This window comes from Daphnia pulex, chromosome 10 (genome assembly GCF_021134715.1).
Source record: "Daphnia pulex isolate KAP4 chromosome 10, ASM2113471v1".
NCBI lineage: Eukaryota > Metazoa > Arthropoda > Branchiopoda > Diplostraca > Daphniidae > Daphnia > Daphnia pulex.
The window spans coordinates 7,380,897-7,403,112 of NC_060026.1; the positions used below are offsets into that span (position 1 = coordinate 7,380,897).

Below are 22,216 nucleotides of genomic sequence, written 5' to 3' on the forward strand. Positions count from 1 at the left end.
AACTTTCGTTTGAGTGAACATAAATTTGCTGATGGTCAAATTGTGCGGTTTTTTTTTACACCAACATTCTTATAGTCATTCAAATTACATTATATAGATTCATTTATTTTTTTTTTATACCCAACATTTTTAAAAAGCAAAGCAATAAGCAGCGACGCGACTGTACCGTGTACCACTGTACCCGTACCGTCGCCTATCCGAATCCAGAGTAGGTCTACCTAGTGGAAAATTACAAGGTGATTAGCGGTGATTAGTTGATTACATAAAAACTAGGAATTAAAATCTTTATAGTTTCGGATCCTCCCGAAACTAGACTGAGCAGTTTTTTCGACCACTAGAGTTGCAGATGGGTTACCAGCTAGATTTTTAAAAATAATCTTGTAGAATAGATTTAAATATTGTTATGACGAAAAACCATATTTATTATTATTAAAACCATATAAGATTATTCACTCCCAGGGAATGTTAACTTTTTTAGCTAATTTATTTTCGTCTGTTCTTACATCCTTTTCTCCCGCAAAAATGATAAATTTAGGAAACCTTTCAACTGCTCTATATACAAGGCTGTATCGGAATTACAAGTAAAAAACCGCTACAAATCGGTTTCAGTGAAAACAAACCACCAGAACAGAAACTGTAAATTATGTGTGTACGTGTGTTAGATTTCTTTATGTAAATACCGGCGAAAATGCTGCCACTCGTGTAGGTTTTTCTGTTGATCAGCTTAGTTTCATATTTCGTTGATATTATACACTATATCGCCATGCAAGACGTTTGACCATCTGCATCTTCTAAATGTCATACGATTCCCGTTAATCGCTAAGAGCAGAAACAACAAATTTAAGGGAAGTGAAATAAAAACCGCTGTTTGGAGCTGATAAATATTCAGTCCGAAAAGAAGAGGCAGCTGCTCAGCTTCTCACATCGAGTCGAACTTCTACCTTTTTACATTCGTAATTTTAGGTTGCGGTAGCAGTGTTCTACTCATCCAATCACTTTTAAAAAATGGTAACTGATCTCATTACTAATTTCGAAAATATATGAGAAAAAAAAAATCCACCAATTTACCTTTGAACAATTTCAATTAAAAAATAAAAATTAATTAATTAATATATATGATGGCATTTCAAATAAGGAAATGAATAGTACCTATAAGATTATGTGAGCAATCGAAATGGAAATCACAATTTTGTTTCAAATTTCGGCGGTGATACCATTCTAGAAACAACACCTTCTAAAGAAATTTATTATTATATTTTTTTATCGAAGTCGATCGACGTATCAAAATTTACTTTCATAATCCGCGTTTTTTATGAACATGGAACTTTTTAGTAACAGCCGGACAAAGATCAAATATTCAAAGGTCGAATGAAGTCTGGCTTAAATCGTGTCTAGTCAAAGTATAGAGATTAATGGAGGAAATCAACCCAAGTCAAAATGCTGAATGTAGTTTGATGTAGTTCTAAATTATTTCCACGTTTCATCCTAGTTAACCTTTCTCAGTTTCAATATCATATCTTCATAAGAACCCAGCTGGTTTTTTAGATTGAGTAAAATAAATAAAACAAACAGCATATTTATTTATTTTTTAAATCACCACATCTACATTTGATCAAATTTTTTAAAATGTATCCTCGTCAAGCGGTTTAATTATTTATTTATTTTTCCCGTCATGTAGTTGCGCAAGTTTCCGTGCCCGTTCTTGTCCAGGCTTTCAGCGCCTTACAAACGTCATCACGGGAAAATGTTGATGACGAATTACGCAGAGATCTGCCCGGTGGCATCTGCGGCTACTCGCATGTTTGCCAGCACTACCAATCCGGTCGAAGGTAGTGCCGTTGGTAAGAAACGTTGACTACTGAATTTACTCATTGCAAATAATTAAACAACAATGACCTTCAATCGTTTCAGGGATTTCGTCTCCTTGTCCGTTCAAGGAAAGTGATGGAAATAATATAACGAACACCAGCACTCCAGTCGTCGATCACGACCTAATTAATCTTACTAGTAATTATTTCCCTCTAGTTAGTTAAAATTTTGGCTATCATTGCTAATTCACATTTCCCCGTAATTAAACGTGAAAAATAGAAACGAAATCTACGACCAAAATTAATTCAACAATCGAAGGTAAAAAATTTAAAAGAGATACCGATTTTCACAGATTTTAGGTTTCAAATTAATAAAATCAATTTCAAAAATTTATTCAGGGTTTTTCCCTTATGAAGATTTTTTCCGTGATCAAATTTCCAAAAAGAAGCAAGATCACTCCTACCGTGTTTTCAAACGCGTGCTGCGTAATGCCGATAGTTTCCCTTTTGCCAAAGAATATTCCTGGGGGGAAAAGGACATCACCGTCTGGTGCTCTAATGACTACCTTGGAATGTCGGCTCATCCCCAAGTGAAGGAATCCATCAAGTAAATAAATCCAAATGAATTGAAAAAAGAATACGGTTGTATAACAACTGATTTTGTGTCTAGGAATGCGGCCGACAAGCACGGAGCGGGAGCCGGTGGCACTCGTAACATTTCCGGCAACACTTTGCTTCACGAAGAACTCGAAACGGAATTAGCCAGTTTACACGAAAAGGAAGCGGCGTTGGTGTTTTCTTCGTGTTACGTTGCCAACGACTCTACATTATTCACGTTAGCCAAAGCTCTTCCTGGTAAAATTTCAAACATTTCTTGACCGATTGGTCTCCGATTTGTAATTTTATTATCAACTGTTTAATTTAAAGGTTGCCACATCTTCTCCGATGCGGGAAACCATGCCTCGATGATCCAAGGCATCCGCAACAGCGGCGTACCTCGTCACATCTTCCGCCATAACGATCCTATTCACCTTCGACAGTTGTTGGAGAAAGTAGATCCATCAGTGCCCAAGATTGTGGCCTTCGAGACGGTCCACTCGATGACGGGAGCCATCTGTCCACTGACTGAACTGTGCGAGGTCTCACATGAGTTTGGAGCCTTGACTTTCGTTGACGAAGTTCACGCCGTTGGACTTTACGGCAACGAAGGGGCCGGAATAGGCCAGAGAGATGGCGTCCTCTCTCAAATGGATGTCATTTCGGGCACTCTAGGTATTTCAAATTCTAATTTCGATTGTGTTTTTTTTTATTGCTTGTTTCCGTTTAATTAAGCCTCCATTTTATCGGTTGAAATCTCGCCATAGGTAAAGCTTTTGGCAATTTTGGTGGCTACATTGCCGGTACCTCCAACCTGGTGGACATGGTGCGCAGCTACGCCGCCGGTTTCATTTTCACTACATCACTACCGCCTACTGTCCTAAGCGGAGCCCTTGAGGTAATATTTTATTTTTTAATAAAGCCAAAAAAATATGCAATCAGATTTTTTCATGACATTGTTTCTCGTTAAAGACTGTTCGCATTCTGCGCACCGAAGAGGGAAGACAGCTGCGTGAATTGCATCAATTCAATGTTCGTTACCTACGGCGCAAATTGATGGAAGCTGGAATCTCTGTTGAACACACACCGTCGCATATCATCCCCGTTTTTGTAAGTTCCATCAACTGCCACAATTCTGTCCATTCTGCATTCTTTTGCTGATGTTATTCATTCTTTTTTAAATTAAATCTCCAAGGTTGGCGACCCAGAGCGTTCTTCAATGCTTTCCGATGAACTTCTTCGTTCCCGTGGCCATTATGTTCAGGTAAGAATTGTTCCGGACATCCTAGCTGATAATTTTGTCATATGCTCACCCAATTTATTTGTATAAAATCAGGCCATTAATTACCCGACCGTTCCGCGTGGTCAAGAGAAATTGCGCATTTCTCCGACACCACACCACACCGTCGAGATGATGGATCGCTTTGTCGGTGATATGGTCGACATTTGGAAAAGTGTTGGTCTGCCTCTTAAAAGCAATAAATGCGGATCGGTATAGATATTCACATTAAATATTGAAACCTAATTCGGATTTTTATTAAATTTCTTCTTTTCTCCAGGCTTGTACTATCTGCAAAAAGAAGTTCCAGTCATTTAACAACAGCCTGGACTCACTCATGGCTATGCTGGATAAGAATTGTCAGCTGCCGAATTGTCCTCAAGCAGTGGCTCTCTAATTCAGCCGTAAACTCGCGCTGGCAGACGTTGGTTGGAGTGTCGTCGTAGTTTGGTCAGATCGCGCTAAAATATTTTTAAAGAAAGTTCTACAAAACATTTTAATTAGGATAAAATTTAAAAATTACGTAATTCGAATATTTTAATCATATGAGCATTAAAAAATTTTCACTTTGGTTCACTTTTCGTCTTATCATCCCTCTGCTCATGTTCAGTTGTAAGCGAGATATTCTAGAAAGAAGTAGTGGAACTGTCAACATTGGATTAGTAGATTCAACGTCATTTATAGAGTGTAGTGTGAGAATCGCTGCTGGTTTTAAGTTTGTTAAAAAGCACATGTACGGAATTGTTTGTTTTTTTAACTGAAGATTAAGAAATACTGAAAAATTTTATGGTCAACTTACATCTGAACCAAGCGCGCATAAGCATTCAAGTTTTAATTTTGTGCTGACGAGATTATGTACGTGCCGCCGTGTTATCTTGCGTTCTGGTTTCTTTTTATCGTTTGATTCACAAAATATTTACAGTGAGTATTTGGCTTTAGGTTTGACGCACTAACAGATGGCTTATTATAATCGCTCGCGTGTCATATTGATGTTAACATTTGAAGTTTAGCGATTCTGATGAGAAATGCTTGCACCATCGCTCACGTCTTCAAGTTGAGCAAAAAAACAGCTATGTTTCAAAGTTGATAAACAATATTATTGCTTAGTCCATATACTTCAATTGATCTTAGTTGTTTAATCACGTCAACTACAGTTCAATGCTGAGGGTAAAGTTCAATTTAACTTAAATATCATCGGTATGTCGTCAATAGAATATATTGCATGTGTCCCATTGGCATAAAAAAAAAAAAAACAGGACAAGGATCAATTTTGGTTGGCAACACCGAAGTGTTGTCTAGACATTCAAAAATATCGGTGAAATTTTTTTGAAAATTTTTTTTGCTCTCCAAAGTAGTAAAACTGTATAAAAAATACTTTTACAAAAAAAAATAAAAAAAAAATAAAAAAAAATAAATTTAAGCAGTAGGCCTGCAACCAAATTTAAATTACACATATTTTTTGATCTGCTAAACATCGCACTTCAACAGTTCGACGCAAATTATAAAACAAAATTTAATTAAAAAAGTAAGCCTATGTGAGGAAATTGTAATCGAGAGATTTTTGACGAAACCTAAAGAGTTAAAAACTGAGTTATCCTTCCTAATGCATTTTTGATGATGTCTGACGGATTAATGCAGGCAGTAGGCCTAGGTACCATGAAAGTCTAGTTTCCTGTTGACAACATTACTTTGGATACCACTTGAAATGTCAGTGCATTTGTTCTTTGTGATGTCCTTAACTTCAGTTGAGTGAACATGAATTTGCTGATGGTCAAATTGTATAGTTATTTTTGACACATTTATTCTTATTCCAGTCATTCAAATTACCTTACATAGATTCACAAAATTAAAATTACAAGTTGATTACTTGATACATAAAAACTGGGAATTAAAATCTGCATAGTTTCGGATCCTCCCATCCGCTTGATATGTTTTTTAAACAACTAAAGCTGCAGATGGGATCTTGTAGCATATATAGATATAATAAATATTATCATGGCATAAAACTACATGGTTATATACACTCACAGGGAATGTTAATTTTTTAGCCATTTTTTTTCGTCTGTTCGTACATTCCAGGTACATTCTTTCCTCCTGCATGATAAATTAAGGAAACCTTTCAACTGCTCTATATATGCAAGGCTACATAAAAATTCAAGTAAAAAACCGCCACAGATCGGTTCCAGTGAAAGCCAACAACCACCACCAGAACAAAAAATATAAATTGGTGTGTGCGTAGTATGTTATATAATTAGGACGATTTCTTATATAATGTAAATACCGGCAAAAATGCTGTCGCTGGTGTCGGTTTTTCTGTTGATCAGCTTAGTTTCATATTTTGTTGATTCTAAGATTGGGCTACACCAGAGCTTTTTTAAGCGTTACGTAAAATATTTTTGGTTTCAGCAACCGTTGTGTGGATTACAACTAGTTTTCCGCCGTGAAAATGACGGTGCTGAAACCGAAAATATTTTACGTAACGCTTAAAAAAGCTCTGGTGTAGCACAGGCTTTATAAACTATCGCCATGCAAGAAGTTTGACCATCTGCAATTTTTTTAAATGTAATTCGATTCCTGTTAATCGCTAAGAGCAGATATAACAAAAAACAAAAAATCTTAGGGAAGTGAAATAAAAACCGCTGTTTGGAGCTCATAAGTATTCAGTCTGAAAGAAAGAGGCAGCTGCTCAGCTTCTCACATACATCCAGTCGAACTTCTACCTCCTTAATACATTCGTAATTTTAGGTTGCGGTAGCAGTGTTCTACTCATCCAATCACTCAAAATGGTAAATGATCTCATTACCTGTTTCGCAAATATCTAAAAAAAAAAAATCTACCAAATTACTTTCTACTTTTGAAAATTTTTTATTGAAAGTTGATAAATTAACACATGACAGCATTTTTAAAATAAGGAGATGCAGAATGGAATAAAACAATTTTCTTTTAAGTTTACTGGATTGCGGTGATATAATTCTATATATAGAAACAACACGTTAAAAAAATTATTATTATATTTATTAATTAACGTACATAGAATTTACTTTCATAATTCTCTTTTTTTATACTATAACAAGGAACTTTTTAGTAGCAGTTCAGCAAGAGAAATATCAAATATTCAAGGGTCGAATGAAGTTTGGCTTAAATCTATGGTCAAAGTATAGACGAACGTATAGATCTGGTGCCTATAGATCAATGGAGAAAGTCAACCCGAGTCAAACTGCTGCCTTTGAAAGAAATTATTTCAACGTTCCATCCTAGTCATCTTTTTCAGTTTCGATATCAAATATTCATAAAAACTCAGCTGGCTTTTTAGATTTCAAATTAAATGGAATTTTCGAGTATTAAGTTGTTTAAGGTTTCGTTAAAAAATCAAAGAAACGGTATATTTTTTTAAATCACTACATCTGATTAAATTTTTTTATGCATCCTCGTCAAGCAGTTTAATATTTTTTTTTGTCATGTAGTTGCGCAAGTTTCCGTGTCCGTTCTTGTCCAGTCTATCAGCGCCTTACAAAAGTCATCATGGAAAAATGTTGATGAAGAATTACGCAGAGATCTGCCCGGTGGCTTCTGCGGCTACTCGCATGTTTGCCAGCACTACCAATCCGGTCAAAGGTAGTAATAGAGTCGTAGGTAATAAGAAACATTGACTATTGTGTTTGCCCATCGCAAATACCTAAACAACAATGACCTTCACTCGTTTCAGGGATTTCATCTCCATGTCCTTTCAAGGAAAGTGATGGAAATAATATAACCAACACCAGCACTCCAGTCGTTGATCATGACCTAATTAATCTTACCAGTAATTATTATTTCTCTTTAGTAAGTTAAAAATGTTAACTATCATTGCTAATGCGAATTTCCCCCTCATATTAAACGTGAAAATTAGAAACGACATCTACGACCAAAATGAATTCAACAATCGATGGTATTATAGCTGTTAAAAGAGATTCAGATTTTCACAGATTTTAGATTTCATCAAATCAATCAAATCAATTTCACATATTTATTCAGGGTTTTTCCCTTATGAAGATTTTTTCCGTGATCAAATTTCCAAAAAGAAGCAAGATCATTCCTACCGTGTTTTCAAACGCGTACTGCGTGATGCCGATAGTTTCCCTTTTGCCAAAGAATATTCCTGGGGGGAAAAGGACATCACCGTCTGGTGTTCGAATGACTACCTTGGAATGTCGGCTCATCCCCAAGTGAAGGAATCCATCAAGTAAATAAATCCAAATGAATTGAAAAAAGAATACGGTTGTATAACAACTGATTTTGTGTCTAGGAATGCGGCCGACAAGCACGGAGCGGGAGCCGGTGGCACTCGCAACATTTCCGGCAACACTTTGCTTCACGAAGAACTCGAAGGTGAATTAGCCAGTTTACACGAAAAGGAAGCGGCGTTGGTGTTTTCTTCGTGTTACGTTGCCAACGACTCTACATTATTCACGTTAGCCAAAGCTCTTCCTGGTAAAATTTCAAACATTTCTTGACCGATTGGTCTCCGATTTGTAATTTTATTATCAACTGTTTAATTTAAAGGTTGCCACATCTTCTCCGATGCGGGAAACCATGCCTCGATGATCCAAGGCATCCGCAACAGCGGCGTACCTCGTCACATCTTCCGCCATAACGATCCTATTCACCTTCGACAGTTGTTGGAGAAAGTAGATCCATCAGTGCCCAAGATTGTGGCCTTCGAGACGGTCCACTCGATGACGGGAGCCATCTGTCCACTGACTGAACTGTGCGAGGTCTCACATGAGTTTGGAGCCTTGACTTTCGTTGACGAAGTTCACGCCGTTGGACTTTACGGCAACGAAGGGGCCGGAATAGGCCAGAGAGATGGCGTCCTCTCTCAAATGGATGTCATTTCGGGAACTCTAGGTATTTCAAATTCTGATTTTGTCTCTTGTCTGTGTTTTGGATTGTTTTGTTTATTGATCGCTTATTTAACCTCCGAAATCCGTTAAAATCTCGCAATAGGTAAAGCTTTTGGCAATTTTGGTGGCTACATCGCCGGTACCGCCAACCTGGTGGATATGGTGCGCAGCTACGCCGCCGGTTTCATTTTCACTACATCACTACCGCCTACTGTCCTAAGCGGAGCCCTTGAGGTAATATTTTCTTCTTTTAATAAAACCAAAATAATATACTCAATCAGATTTTTTCATGACATTGTTTCTCGTTAAAGACTGTTCGCATTCTGCGCACCGAAGAGGGAAGACAGCTGCGTGAATTGCATCAATTCAATGTTCGTTATCTACGGCGCAAATTGATGGAAGCTGGAATCTCTGTTGAACACACACCGTCGCATATCATCCCCGTTTTTGTAAGTTCCACCAACTGCCACAATTCTGTCCATTCTGCATTCTTTTGCTGATGTTATTCATTCTTTTTTAAATTAAATCTCCAAGGTTGGCGACCCAGAGCGTTCTTCAATGCTTTCCGATGAACTTCTTCGTTCCCGTGGCCATTATGTTCAGGTAAGAATTGTTCCGGACATCCTAGCTGATAATTTTGTCACATGCTCACCCAATTTTTTTGTATAAAATCAGGCCATTAATTACCCGACCGTTCCGCGTGGTCAAGAGAAATTGCGCATTTCTCCGACACCACACCACACCGTCGAGATGATGGATCGCTTTGTCGAGGATATGGTCGACATTTGGAAAAGTGTTGGTCTGCCTCTTAAAAGCAATAAATGCGGATCGGTATAGATATTCACATTTCATATTAAAACCGAATTCGGATTTGATCGATTTATATTCTCTTCTTCAGGCGTGCACTATCTGCAAAAAGAAATTCCAGTCTTTTAACAATAGCCTGGACTCGCTCATGGCTATGCTGGATAAGAATTGTCAGCTGCCGAATTGCCCTCAAGCAGTGGCTCTCTAATTCAGCCGTAAACTTGCGCTGGCAGACGTTGGTTGGAGTTTCATCGTAGTTTGGTCAGATCGTGCTAAAACATTTTTAAAGAAAGTTCTACAAAACATTTGAATTGGGATAAAATTATGTTACTCGAAAACTGCTATTCATTTAATTTTATGCGCGTGAACAATGTTCACTTTGCCCTACTACCCCTCTGCTCCCGTACAGTTCTAAGCGTAGATATTCTTAAAAAGAAGTAGTGGAACTGTCAACATGGGATTAGTAGATTCACTGAAACAAACTCTCAACATGGGTTGTCTAGATCTCTGAAAAAGAAAAAATAATTACGTACCTTCCGCGACATAATAAAACATCAGCAACATATTGTTTCTTGGTTGCTTTTTCAACCCAAACATGAGACAAAAATTGACTTGCTATAAATCATTTACATTCAGGAAACTTTGATTTTAGCTGAAGAGTTGATTTACAAATAGACACAAAAATAAATTTTTATTATTTCGCCATTAGTTTATTCCGGGCAAGAGCTGAGATTCATTCTTTTAATTCCATATCCTGGATTTGTAATAATGCAATTTAAGACATAATGAAGGAATAATTGCAGGATACATTTTGACTTGAGGTGAAAATTGAGGTTTAAGAAGATTCTAGATCAGGAAGGATCATTGCCGAATTTGATCTACGCGATGGTCGGAAAGAAGCAATGCAGCCCTCCAACACGACTACGACTAAAAAAATCCAAGTGATACAGTAGAACATTGCTCCGAAATACCAAGTTTTGTAACACACTCTTGCCCAGAGCACAGATATACGAGTCATAACGCACTGGCCTTCGGGTGCGGTCCAGTCACACGGCAAGACTAACGACTCATCGCACTCGTCCTGTATCGACGAATGGCTCAACGAATGAATTTTTTCTTCCTTTGCTGAATCTGGAAGGGGTGTTGGAAGAAGTGGGTACTGTAAAGTTTTATTTTCGGCACAAGCGATGTATCGTTGTGAGGAGAAAGTCGTGTACTGAGGAAGAAGATTCAGTAAAAGAATGTCCACGGAGAGCAGGATCAATATTAAGTTCGCCGTAAAAACCAGTAGGGACCGGCTTTTTGTTTTCCAAGGTTTAATTTTGTACGTCTAATTTTAAAGTAAACAAAAAAATAAATTAAAAAAGATTACATCACGAACTATGTCATATGAACTAAGTTCAAACAAGTTGTTTTACGGTTTTACCTTTATCCACGGGATCCCCAGGCCAACTTTTTGAAATCCTGAAGTAGCCGCAAGTATCAGAAATGTTACGAGGAATATTATGAGAATGAAATCGAGTGGAAACACTCGCTGGATAAATAGTGAAAGACGATCGAGCGGATTCAATACTTTTACGTTCGGCATCAAATAACCAACATGTTCACCCCAGGAGAACATGGCTCGTAAAATACTAGGAAAATCAGAAAATCAATATCACTTTTGAAATTGAAAAATAATCGAATCACATCCGAGCAAATACTTGTTCATGAAAATTGAGACGAATATTAGGAGTCCAATGAATAATCCGATCAAACCAGCTCCAATTTGAGTAGGTCGACAGACCATCACGAAGGGCGAGAGCCAGTGTTTGGTTTTTTCTTTCAAGTGGTCTTCTCTTTCTCGTAAATCCAAATCTTCGTGTTCGAGAGAGAGCAGACGGATGGCCTCGGATCGTGGCAGCTGACTCACTTCTTGTGGCAATGTCTAAAAGCAAATTAATTAAAATTAAAGCAATAAAGTTACCATGTATGAGCAGATATTACTATTCGATTTTGCTGGATGGAAGATATCTCGATCTGAATGCCAGTGCGGCGATTGCGGACTCCGGCCAACTCGGTCCGTGGATCAGGATAGCCTCGAATATGGTTGATTGGTCCCAAAACCATTCCGATGCCCACGTAAGTTGTAATTAATGCCAGCCCGACAATTCTTATTGCCGACAATGCGAAAGAGAACATGTCTTCCAACTCTACAATTGAAAACAATGGATTTTCTGTGTAAGATTAGAAATTTAATTGTGGCCGATTTGACGAAATGATTTACCCGAGGTTTTCAAATCGTCCAGCATGATGTGAAACTGTTCTTCGAGCGTTGAATTAGGAGTGGGAAATTCTCGAGTTGGCACAACGCCACCGATGGAGAGCAAGATTATTAGAATCATGATACACAAACCAGTGTAACACAAAGCGGGCAAAATATTTTGACGAGATCTGCATTTATGAAAAATTCCAAGATTATAAAAAAATTCGGAAATCCACTTAAAGTCGAAGAAGTCACCGTCCGGAGGAAGCAGTTTCGGTCTTGTGAAAGAAATACGCCAAAGGAATAATGACGAACGTTGTAAAAAGCGTTGCTATGTAGGACGCTAATAAGCGAAAATTGAGTGAAAGTAAAATAATAAAAAAACAAATTACAGATTAAAGTAATTATTCAAACTGTCGATTTTTCACGGTACCGTAGTAAGCACAGAGGAGAGTAGTGGAAAAGTCATGACGATCTCGTGAATCGATGGCCCACGGTTGGAACTGGCCCGAAGAATTTTTCATGTAACCGACGATAAATACGTCGATAGGTACCAATCCAGTTGGCAGTGACGCCACAGTGAGTGCAACAATAGAGACAACTGTAGGAACGCGTTCCGAAACTGCATTTCCAGTTAGGTAGCGAACAAGGAATGTAAAAAACAGCGCTGAAAGCTGTTTAATCCAAGGACGTCAATCTCCCTTTCGATAATTTGCGTACCAATTTAAAAAAATTTATTTCAGAAAAACTTACCAGCACGTAGGTGAAGAATAACAAAGTTAGCAGGATTCCTATGTTTTGAGGCACAAATGTACTTGATTCATCGCGAAACATTGTCGCCATACTCCGTGAAAATATGTTTACAAGTGAATCGTAGAAAGTATCTATGCGTCACATCAACGACTGGAGACGCTTAACGACATCGAGTTCGTCATTCAAAGAATAAGCAATTCTGGGAAGGTCGACTCATTGACCTTTTCTATAACGCATGAATTGCTCTTGGCTATTCTGAAGAAATGGCCTTGATTCAAAAGTTTGGATGAATGGTAATTGACTAATTCATAATATTCAACTTCGATAATATTCTCCTTCTCTTGACTAATTCTTATTTATAGACTAATGGCTTATAAGAATATAGATTTTGCTGTGTGGAATACGAATCCAGCAAATGGTCATAGCGCAACTCTCTAGCGATTTAAAACTCCTAAAGTGTGATAAATGGAAATACCCAGGAATAACAGGAATCAATCATCTAACGGCAAGTGTCGCCTAAAAAATTATTTCGGAGAATAGACACAGACGACAAAACTTTTTGAATTTTACCCGACAAACAGCACGTAAACCAAATTTCAGGATTTCCCGACGTCAAGGCCAATCAAATGCGAACGTACCTGACAAATAACCTACAAGCTCACACCAAATTTGAATTAAACCCACAGATGAATTTTCAGAAAATCGAGAAATACAATTCTCTTAAAAAATTTTTAAAAGACAATAACAATTGCAAATTCATTCCGTAAGGTGTACTGATGATGTAAAAAATTAACTTGAGCATTGAAAATACAATACTCGACAAACAACAACCCGTAAACGTCTAAAGCAATCAACGATAGAGCAGACGATTTAATGTTTTCAAGCGCTGGATGCGCTGATGTACTTGGTGACCAACTCTTCCGTCTTTGACACGTAGGCTTCCTTGGCGACATCAAAGGACATGCCTTTCTTGGCCTCCCAAGAATCCCATTTAGCTTTTCCTTTCAGGTCCAGCATTCCCGGGCGAGCTAATTATTCACAAAAGGGACAAGTCAGACAACATTTAAAAAAAAACGAGTCTAGTCAAGATGCAATGCTCACCGGTATTGACATCACCAACAGTGGACTGCTTGTACAAGGCGTAAATCTCCTTCATTTCATCATCTGAGGGAGCGGTAGTCATGGTCCTGATGGCCTCGGCAGCTTTGTTGAATTTCTGGGAAATTATCAAATTCAATAACACTCAAGTACAGTTGGCTTACTTAAAAATAGTGTACACTTACTTCATCCAGAGACATTTTTAGAGTTGAATGGATTGCTTAAGTTAAGATCTATAAATCAAACAGACCCAACAATAAGAATGTAACTTAAACATGTCATACAAATTTAAACATTTTTAGGTTATAATTCTAGCAATAAACACTTCAGAAATAATGTTATTATATTACCTTCAGTACACCTTGTCTTACAAAATTCTTGCTGATTTGCTTTAACAGCAGGAAATGATACTTTAGTGAGAAACTTACTTGCCGAAGTGAATTTCTTCTGGGGGAACGGAAAATGTACCCCATCCCGCTATGAAAAATTCCGGGGTATTCCTTGCGCTATGTTCACGCTAAAGCGAATTATTGCGCAGAGTTACATCACAAATGAAAGCAAAGACACTCAAGTATTCATGTCAGACAGTGTACGACCGCCATTATTGATTAGACTGGGGTTGGGTCCGCAAAACACAAAAGCTTCCCCTCTCTCTTAATTACCTTGAAACCTTCGACACGTGCAGCTAAACAATACGTCCCAATAAAAGTAAACGGCATAAAATAGTACAAGCTAAAGACAGGTGTATTTCTATAACGTAAATTTCCGGCTTTGAAGTCCAAACAAATGAAAATTTTGATCACAAGTTTGTATTGCAATATCACGTTGTATGCTTCTAAACACACCAGTCAACCCAAAAACATATTTAAAGCTAATGGCCAGTCACCGGGACTGCCCCGTGCGAATTGACTGTCGTCCTGAACGCCAGAAACTGGGTGACCGTCTGCGACGATACGGCGTAATTCAGAATTTTCAACATGATCCATCCCGCGGCGAAGTAAACGGTCAATCCGATTATTGCGGCCGGCAACAGCACAACCAGCAGCAGCTCGATGAAAATGTGATCGAGATTCCCTCGTTCGAATTGTTGCAATGCGTAATAGTTGTTGTCAAACGGTTGGAATCCTTTGCAAAAGGCGTCGAACGGGTGCTTGCAGGTCGGGCATTCCAATTTGACCCGGGACCATTGGACGAGACATTTCAAACAGAAAACGTGCCCGCAAGTGGTCCGCGATTTCTTGACGTGAGGGCCGAGGCAAATGGCGCACTGGCCATCGTCGTAATCGAGTCGAGTTGAATTGTCGTGGATCATCAGTCGGATGACATATTCTCGATTGTTCTTATTATTTTCGGCTGAGAAGAGGAATCGCAAGACGTCCGACACTCGGCACACGAATACAACTCGGAATGTGGACCGGTGGATCCAAACTGCCGTCTTCCACGCCAGCGCAATCATTCCGCAAAAGAGGATTCCTAGAATGAATTCTGTTTTGGGAAATAGTAGTAAATGAAATCAACCAAAAGTAACGTTCGATTGACGTTGACTGTAATAGTAGGAACCCTTGAACGTATTGAAAGCAACTTAGTAGTCGACTTGCATTAGCCAAATTAGCCCATTGGAATATCAGGTGTTTTATTAGTCTTTTAAAAATCCTGCCGGAATTGAAACGAAAAAGTCTACCTGGAATAGCTGTGGCTGCTGCCTGGCAAGCCGGAGAAAGTTGAGTGTACCAGTTCATAGCCATAAATGGATTATTCCAGTTGGATGAAGAAAACAGATTCGTTGTTCGTTTGCGACAAATTAAATCGGCTCATATTCGACACGACTCCGTCGGCTGAGCTCTGGAATCCAGCTATCCGTTACGGTCCGATGGAGAGCACGTACCAACACGATTACCGGAAGCCGGTTGTGATTTGCCCAACAGTCAAAGCCCAACCGCCTGCATCAACTGCATTTTGGAATCACTCGGCGAGTTACGGGCCGATGGAAAGTACCTATCAGCACGATTACAAGACGTTGATCCCAATCGACTACAAGAATCCCTTTGACACCCGCAAGGTCGTTCCTCCTCCGCCTATAGTGCTGCTGGTGCTGAAGAAGAAGAGCGAAAGTTGTGCGAAACGTCCGAAAAATTTCAACAATTGCTCAAAGGCTGCCAGACTGGTTTCGAGGAATCTCGCACATTTACACAGCGGGTCTTCTTCCCCACCGAAGAATTATTATCGGAGAATAAGAAACCCACCGCTGAAAATTGTCGTTCCAAATAATTTGTCGCTATTTATATTATTATTTTTTAAATTGTTATTCTGTTTCGAAAACTATTGCCTTTTAAATGTTGTACCTAAATAAAGTGTAGGGGAAATATTGAACAAAGACTTGTGTGAGTCATAGTTTCACGATGGTTGTGGAATTTGATGGGCCGGAACGCCACAAATCCAGTTCCTACGTTATGCCGTTAAAGGCTCAGAAATCAGAAAGAATCAATTTCGTCTGCTCGTTGCCTTGACAACACAATGGTTCTACATGAAAATCAAGCTTTTATGTAAACCACTCCATGGCGATTTGTTGATTTTGCCATCGAAGCATTTGTTCACAGTGGACAGTTGAGCGCAGTTTGCAACCTGGTCTGCTCAACGCTTGGCATGAGGCGTTTACTCCGGCCCGCTTCTACTTCTCGTATGAAGGTGGCATTTCCTCAAGACATATTCCCAGAGCAGGTTTGAGCTTTGTTAACAAGTTTATTTGGTCAAAATCTTATCCCTTTAAATTCGAAGGTTAGGTGGTGACATCTCACGCTGTCCGAGTGCCGGTGACTCCTGGTTTGAACGCAGACGTTGCAGGTTTCTTTTTAGTTCACTGCATCTATCAGTTGCTGAAAAGCCGAGCTTTTAGTAAGCATCGCGTGCTCATCAAGAACTGGGTTTATCGCCAGATTTGCGAGAGTCGTCCTCCATTGCATCCAATTCTAGTTTGGTCGAAGATTATGTTAGCTCGATCCTGACGTTAACTCCATAGAAAAACCAATAGAATCAATCAGGCGTAGCTGGTTCCATTGACACTGGCCATGACCCTATCAGCCAAGAGAAAATTCGAGTTGGTGTTCGCCAATTCTTTTTCCAGGAACGTTCGGCGAGCTACCACGGACGGACAGGGGCATTCTGTCACGACCCAGCTTTTACTTTTTTTTATTAAGCTCTATTGTATGGGGATACTCGACTGACTCAAGTCAAAAACTACTTGGTGGCTGGTATTAATATCAAATCCTATTCTCAGTCGTTCTTCGCCAATTTTCCTATTCGATATCTGATCAGTCAAGCGGAAAAAGAACAACACCTTTATGCGGGTAACATAAAAATAAACAAACTAGTATTTTCTGTAATCCGCATGTTAATCCTTTGTAATTTATCAAATCGATAGGACTCTTTTCACCATTATTACGGCTATGAGCCACTTATTTTCCACAGCTGTGTTTGGCGGAAGATTGGATGTACGTAGTCAACGATAGCCAATTGTCTTTATGTAGCCTACATGGATCTGTTCCAACTTGTTCGTCGCAGAGCCGTCTTGACTCGTGAGCCAAGGTAATCATTTTGTGAGAAATGTTGTAAGTAGTCCTACTTTACGTAGTCCTACTTTAGAATTGGAAGTAAAAATTTTATTTTTTTTCATCCAAAGCTTTCACCGACGTAGCTGGTTGTCCAGCACCGGCCATGCTGTTGATGCAGAAGCGTGCAGAAGCTCTTGGCTATGCCACCAAAATCATTGTGGCAAGTGGCGCACTCCTTCATCTAGCACTTTCGATCAATCCTCGATGAAACTGTTCCCAGACAGGTTCAAGGTATGTTTCATGTTCCTGAATCATTGAAAAGTTCTATCCTGTAAAACAAAACTTATTTTCTTCAGATGTATCGCCAAATTTGGTTAAAACTGAACTTGATCCTGCCACGCCAACTCTGGGTAATGACGGCCAATGCTCTTCGCCCACAACTTTCCTTGGAAGACTGTCAACCTCCTGCTCTAACGCAGGATCATTTGACATTCGATCCACTTCACGTTTTGCGGTGCGATCCACGAGTTTTTAGGTAATTCTACTAAAAATGAGATTAGTAATTGGCAATTGATCATTATCGTTTTTTTTTGTCAGGTGTCCACCAGCTATGCAAATTTTTCTATACATGCTCAAAGCATGGCTAGGCTCGAACCCATTTGTCACGTCATTTACTCGACAAACCGCTTTTCGGTCCTGTTGCTGCACAAGGGCCTGGCAATTTGGCAGGAGTCACGCCGGACAGCGAACGCGAAGAGCTTAAAATGGCCTTGATCGCTGCGCAAGAAAGCTCTGTCGTTCAGATAGTGCTCGAGCTTTGCCTACAGACCCCCGAGGATGAGGTAATTGATATTCTTTTCAAAAGCAGAAGTTGAACTTTATCACAAGATACCTTGTTTTTCTATCAGGCAAACGATCAACGGATTTCAGAACTGCGTGAGGTTCAGAACATTGTTTGTTCTTTCCTCCATCAACTTTTTATTGCAGACCCAAATTTGGTCATATTAGGCCTAGTCCATTTCCAGGTACTTTGGATAGTTAAAACATACTTGAACAATTTGTAATGATTGTTATTCATCTGATAGGGTTATCCGTCAGCTCTGTTGCCGACACAGGATATCCCTGCCATGCACAATGCGCATTTGTCTTTATTTTTTGTCCGCGAGTTACTTGCCCAGCCTATTATCGGGGACTTGGCCAAGCAGCTCTTTGCTGTTGATATCACACCTGTCTTTAATACAGTTCGCACTGCCTAGATCTTCCAATGTCGCCCGTCTAGCTGTCAACACTCTATCAACCCTTCTCTACGGTAAGAAAATCAATTACCTACCTATTTTGATATTCATGTAATATGTAGGCCTACTTTTATTCGGTCCAGTTTTGCCAAGTAATGGGCGTACGGAAATTTACCTGCCAGCTCTTCCTGCACTTGTGAGGATAGCTACAGCTTTTAAACTATTAGTTGACGACATTGTGAGCTTTTTGGTTCAATTGGGACGCGATTGCTTATCGCAATCATGTCTACACCGCATCGTCAGCTCACTGCTCCGTCAGCTGGATCACGAGATGGTTGTTGATGAGAAAAAAATCAAGGAAGAAATTGTTACGCCTCCAGAAGACGATTACCCAATGGAAGTGGATACCAAGAAGCAAGAAATAACGATAGGAAGGAGAATTAGAAGAAGGGGAATTGCCAGATGCTAAAATTAATAATCCGCCCAGCAATCCATCTGCACCAGTCGTCCCAATAGACAGCAAATCTAAAGCCGTCGATTTCTCTGCTTCCTCCGACCTGCCTTTCACTCCGACCTGCCTTTCACTCCGACTCAAATCCGCAAACTTTTCAAATTGCTTCCGGAATCGAGTTTAAATTAATGGGCGCCGAAGTCTCTCAGACCTTTTCTCAAGTCTGCTATAAAGCCATTCTACACAAAAACATTTACTGAGAAACAATTCTGCGCAATCGAAAATTCTTTTTCATTCTTTTTTATGAATCCTGTTACTTCGCCCAACAACAGCGATGATGTGTATTGTAAAGTAGGCCTAAATACAATCAAAAGAGTAAAAAAAAAAACTGATGATGTTACTCAATTCCACATTCAAGAAAGATGGTTTTGTTGGTTTTTCAGTATTTCCTGTGCGGAGATACTGAGTGTCTTTTTGGTGGTCCCGTGTCGTAGAAACAGGTGAGCTTGCACAATGACTTTCGTTGCATGATGATCTGAACGCAGTAATATCGGATTTCCTTTGAGAAATGATAATACCACAAACGGCCGCCGATGCGATTAAGTTTCGCCTTTAAATAAATGAATGGTGTCAATGTGATTTTAGATGAGTTTGCTCTTTTCCCTTTTCTAGTCTCTGCTGGTATTCCTTTCCATAGCTTTTAGTCTGGGAGCTGGGCGACAAAAAACTGACAATTTATTAGCAAAAGGTTTGAGGTTAAAATGTGGTTAGGGGGGGTATGACACACACGAAAAGCCACGTCTGTCGACTGGCGGCCGGGGCGTTCAAGCGTGACGCGATCCCGAAGTCGGCGGGAACAGTAAAAAAATCACTTTTGTTTAGCAAGCCCAAATTTTCTCTAGAAGCAAGCTAACATTATGTCGATCAATAATCCTGCAAGACAGACGTCGAATTACGGGACTATAATATCAACAGACCATCTTAAAAATGTATAAAACCGTAAATTTTTTCATTTTAGTTTAGAAAATCAAATTTTTACATTAAAAAATAGAGAAACATGTGAATTATTATAATCCCGGTAGACAGACGTCGATATCTGAGCCCTTGGGGGCACCAGACGTCGGTGTGTAACGGTTTTTCACGAACTGTCAGTAGGGCTGTGGCCCGGGCGATGAAAACCCGGGCCACCGCCCGGGCTGAACGAAAAAAAACCCAACCCGACTCGACCCACCGAGGCATTTTTTTTAACGGGGCGGGCGACGGGTTGAACCCCCGGGCCCGCGGGCCAACCCGAGCGGTGGCGCCATCTAGTAGTCAAATAGAGAAGCTCGTTATTCTCTATGCCTGCGGCCTCAAAATATTGCCGCCAAATGCTCTACGATAATTTCGTAGCATGAAAAGTAAGATAAGTGGTAGAAAAGGGCGTTCAGGGGTGTTCAGAAGACAGAATTGACGTGTCACTGTTGGAAGAAGAAGATAATTAAGAAATTTAGGGAATTTTTTTAAGTTTGTAAAAAAAAAAGTGTGTTTGACCCGATTTTTTACCCGGGCCGTTACCCGACCGGTATAAATTTTTTGACCCATGGGTTGGCCCGGGCCAAACCCGGTCACTCAGTTGGCCCAACCCGCTACGACCCGCGGAAGAAGAAAAACCCGTCTAAAAAACCCATAAAAAAAACCCGCTAAAAACGTCCCGGGCCACAGCCCTAACTGTCAGTCGTTATTTGATACCGGCAACGCTGTTTCGGATACCGGCAATGCTGTATCCAAGGCGCTTATTTTTAAATAACTGGCGTTTCTTGGGGAATATAATGACTAGGAATTCATTAAAACTGGTTATTTAACACTTATAACGACTTATAAATCAATTTAGTAATTGGATTATATGTTTAATTAATAATTAGCTAAGGCAGCATAAAAACAATATGGTGGCAGCTTTTTTAACGTCCAACGACGGGCCGATCCACTATCCTTAGTCCGTCGACCGAAATGATCTCCCATTTTCGTTTTCTCTCTCGTCACACGCGCACACAAGAAAATGTCGAAAAAGAATTTTCCCCTTTGTCCGGCATCACCAATTCCCGTCAGTTTGCATCGCCAGAGTGTCTCTGTAAATAGTCAATTTCTCATCATATCCCAAACGAAACAATTATTTAACTTAATTATCCCTCATTTATTTCTAGCCCTCTTTATCTGCTCTGTGTGTGTGTGTTTAACTGATACTGTGTGAGCAAGTGCATTTGTGATTGAGTGCCAAGGGAATTCCATATTCAATTGCTGTCGTGGGTTCTAGGGTTCGAAAGCGACTAGGTGCTGAGGTTTACGTTCGGTTTACGTTTTCAGTTTCTTTTTATTTCACACCGGAATTTTTGGTTTGTGTTCTGAACGGCGGAAGCGAAGAAAGAAAAAAGGCCAGCTGATGGCGTGGAACAGATGCGCATTGGTCAGAGAGGACAGTTGGTATGCTGCTGCCCCATCTCGTTTCACTCTTAAGTTCTGGCGGTTGCTGGACTTGTCTAGCCCCATCACATCCGGCAGCATCCAAGAGACGACGACTGTGATCCGATCCGGTGCCAATCGACACGTATCTAACAAACAAGAAAAAGGAGAAGATTTGCGCTGTCTGCCGTGCGTGCGTTTGTGTTTATGTGTGCTTTTCTTTTTATTTGTTCGATGTTTTTCATTCAACCCGCTTTTTTTTTGTGATGCTGTCATTTCTTGTCACGGCCATTGTGACGATGACGATGGGACTGTTAACCGTCTGGGATAGTGTGAGGCGTTATCAGGGGCGTCCGCAGCGGTGGCGACGGGAACGGGATCGTATAAAATCCAGTCCCGGCCACTGCTAGGAACGAGTGAACGACCCACCAGCAGCTGTTGCGCTCGTCGTCGACTGGACTAAGCGCAATAGCAACAACAATTGGCAGGAAATTTATATCGCGGATTTTTTGGCGCTGAGAGAACACGACATCGAACCCCATCAGATGATATTAGATAGAAAAAGAATGAAAAAAGAAAGGCTGTACAGGAAATTCCGCCGAGAATAATTCCTTTCAGAGACGATTCCCTTCAGAGTCGTCGGTCAATTCGACCGGTTTGTATTTTCTCGGGGGCCAATAAAAAATAACCATTTCATTTTTTAAATTATCCGATCTATCTTATCTCTTTTCCCCTATATCCCTTGTCGATGTGTCTAGTAGTAATAATACCTTGCGCAATAATAAAAAGAAGAAGAGCCAGCCAGCCAACGTTGCTGGTTGGATTATTGTTATTAGATGGATACTGCAACAAAATAAGCGTTTGCAACCTTTGGCACCCGTTCCCGGTCTGATTTGATCGCGCGCCACTCGCAAATCTGACAATTAGGAACGATGACACATCAACTCGTTTAGTACCACACTGTCGGTCCGCTTCTCCCAATTGCCAACTTACCAATAGACCAGCATGTAGTCCTCCTCATCTTTCCTATTTTGCTAGCTTTGAGAATTCAGAGAGACGAACAAAATGAGCCC

General features: G+C 39.9%; 5 protein-coding genes and 1 long non-coding RNA gene across 8 annotated transcripts; 3 read left to right on the plus strand and 3 right to left on the minus strand.

Annotated features, from left to right (window-relative positions):
* Nucleotides 1-701: 701 nt before the first annotated feature.
* On the plus strand, nucleotides 702-4,790 carry LOC124205765 (5-aminolevulinate synthase, erythroid-specific, mitochondrial-like). 2 transcript variants are annotated; one of them, XM_046603275.1, is made up of 12 exons: nucleotides 702-1,008; nucleotides 1,679-1,841; nucleotides 1,912-2,007; nucleotides 2,089-2,127; nucleotides 2,208-2,415; nucleotides 2,479-2,663; nucleotides 2,736-3,080; nucleotides 3,173-3,303; nucleotides 3,378-3,515; nucleotides 3,601-3,669; nucleotides 3,742-3,897; nucleotides 3,965-4,790. In XM_046603275.1, the coding sequence occupies exons 1-12, from the start codon at nucleotides 1,006-1,008 to the stop codon at nucleotides 4,079-4,081; spliced, it is 1,650 nt and encodes a 549-aa protein (XP_046459231.1). In that variant the 5' UTR covers nucleotides 702-1,005; the 3' UTR covers nucleotides 4,082-4,790. The 2 variants fall into 2 exon arrangements, with proteins under 2 accessions (XP_046459231.1, XP_046459232.1); XM_046603276.1 differs by having other exon boundaries at nucleotides 856-1,008; nucleotides 1,679-1,829.
* A 1,519-nt stretch (nucleotides 4,791-6,309) lies between these two features.
* Nucleotides 6,310-10,082, plus strand: LOC124205764 (5-aminolevulinate synthase, erythroid-specific, mitochondrial-like). 2 transcript variants are annotated; one of them, XM_046603273.1, is made up of 12 exons: nucleotides 6,310-6,470; nucleotides 7,149-7,317; nucleotides 7,391-7,486; nucleotides 7,574-7,612; nucleotides 7,699-7,906; nucleotides 7,970-8,154; nucleotides 8,227-8,571; nucleotides 8,671-8,801; nucleotides 8,879-9,016; nucleotides 9,102-9,170; nucleotides 9,243-9,398; nucleotides 9,466-10,082. In XM_046603273.1, exons 1-12 carry the CDS (start codon nucleotides 6,468-6,470, stop codon nucleotides 9,580-9,582), a joined length of 1,656 nt encoding a protein of 551 aa, XP_046459229.1. In that variant the 5' UTR covers nucleotides 6,310-6,467; the 3' UTR covers nucleotides 9,583-10,082. The 2 variants fall into 2 exon arrangements, with proteins under 2 accessions (XP_046459229.1, XP_046459230.1); XM_046603274.1 differs by having other exon boundaries at nucleotides 6,314-6,470; nucleotides 7,149-7,299.
* LOC124205763 (probable lysosomal cobalamin transporter) lies at nucleotides 10,062-12,778 on the minus strand. The gene is made up of 8 exons (XM_046603271.1): nucleotides 12,373-12,778; nucleotides 12,053-12,293; nucleotides 11,875-11,962; nucleotides 11,641-11,807; nucleotides 11,361-11,566; nucleotides 11,078-11,301; nucleotides 10,801-11,008; nucleotides 10,062-10,704 (listed from the first exon to the last, which is right to left on the minus strand). The coding sequence occupies exons 1-8, from the start codon at nucleotides 12,460-12,462 to the stop codon at nucleotides 10,210-10,212; spliced, it is 1,719 nt and encodes a 572-aa protein (XP_046459227.1). The 5' UTR covers nucleotides 12,463-12,778; the 3' UTR covers nucleotides 10,062-10,209.
* A 349-nt stretch (nucleotides 12,779-13,127) lies between these two features.
* LOC124205767 (acyl-CoA-binding protein homolog) lies at nucleotides 13,128-13,931 on the minus strand. Its single transcript, XM_046603279.1, has 4 exons — nucleotides 13,821-13,931; nucleotides 13,656-13,703; nucleotides 13,474-13,588; nucleotides 13,128-13,400 (listed from the first exon to the last, which is right to left on the minus strand). The coding sequence occupies exons 2-4, from the start codon at nucleotides 13,668-13,670 to the stop codon at nucleotides 13,252-13,254; spliced, it is 279 nt and encodes a 92-aa protein (XP_046459235.1). The 5' UTR covers nucleotides 13,671-13,703; nucleotides 13,821-13,931; the 3' UTR covers nucleotides 13,128-13,251.
* Nucleotides 13,932-14,124: 193 nt separating this feature from the next.
* Nucleotides 14,125-15,684, minus strand: LOC124205768. Its single transcript, XM_046603280.1, has 2 exons — nucleotides 15,152-15,684; nucleotides 14,125-14,955 (listed from the first exon to the last, which is right to left on the minus strand). The coding sequence occupies exons 1-2, from the start codon at nucleotides 15,213-15,215 to the stop codon at nucleotides 14,342-14,344; spliced, it is 678 nt and encodes a 225-aa protein (XP_046459236.1). The 5' UTR covers nucleotides 15,216-15,684; the 3' UTR covers nucleotides 14,125-14,341.
* A 1,698-nt stretch (nucleotides 15,685-17,382) lies between these two features.
* On the plus strand, nucleotides 17,383-18,004 carry LOC124205770. The gene is made up of 3 exons (XR_006879463.1): nucleotides 17,383-17,553; nucleotides 17,616-17,860; nucleotides 17,927-18,004. It is a non-coding gene; the product is annotated as an uncharacterized LOC124205770 (long non-coding RNA).
* The last annotated feature ends 4,212 nt before the right edge of the window (nucleotides 18,005-22,216 follow it).

Excerpts from the sequence above, each read along its gene's own strand:
- LOC124205765 (XM_046603275.1), top strand. Across the intron at positions 2,128-2,207 it reads AATTAATTCAACAATCGAAG|GGTTTTTCCCTTATGAAGAT; the intron begins GTAAAAAATTTA and ends AAATTTATTCAG. Across the intron at positions 3,898-3,964 it reads AAAGCAATAAATGCGGATCG|GCTTGTACTATCTGCAAAAA; the intron begins GTATAGATATTC and ends TCTTTTCTCCAG.
- LOC124205764 (XM_046603273.1), top strand. Across the intron at positions 7,487-7,573 it reads TGACCTAATTAATCTTACCA|AAACGACATCTACGACCAAA; the intron begins GTAATTATTATT and ends CGTGAAAATTAG. Across the intron at positions 7,907-7,969 it reads CAAGTGAAGGAATCCATCAA|GAATGCGGCCGACAAGCACG; the intron begins GTAAATAAATCC and ends TTTTGTGTCTAG.
- LOC124205763 (XM_046603271.1), bottom strand. The coding sequence starts at position 12,462 with ATGGCGACAATGTTTCGCGATGAATCAAGTACATTTGTGCCTCAAAAC. Across the intron at positions 11,567-11,640 it reads GGACGATTTGAAAACCTCGG|AGTTGGAAGACATGTTCTCT; the intron begins GTAAATCATTTC and ends TTTCAATTGTAG. Across the intron at positions 11,302-11,360 it reads CCATCCAGCAAAATCGAATA|ACATTGCCACAAGAAGTGAG; the intron begins GTAATATCTGCT and ends ATTTGCTTTTAG.
- LOC124205767 (XM_046603279.1), bottom strand. Across the intron at positions 13,401-13,473 it reads TGTTGGTGATGTCAATACCG|CTCGCCCGGGAATGCTGGAC; the intron begins GTGAGCATTGCA and ends GTGAATAATTAG.
- LOC124205768 (XM_046603280.1), bottom strand. The coding sequence starts at position 15,215 with ATGGCTATGAACTGGTACACTCAACTTTCTCCGGCTTGCCAGGCAGCA. Across the intron at positions 14,956-15,151 it reads AGCAGCCACAGCTATTCCAG|AATTCATTCTAGGAATCCTC; the intron begins GTAGACTTTTTC and ends TTCCCAAAACAG.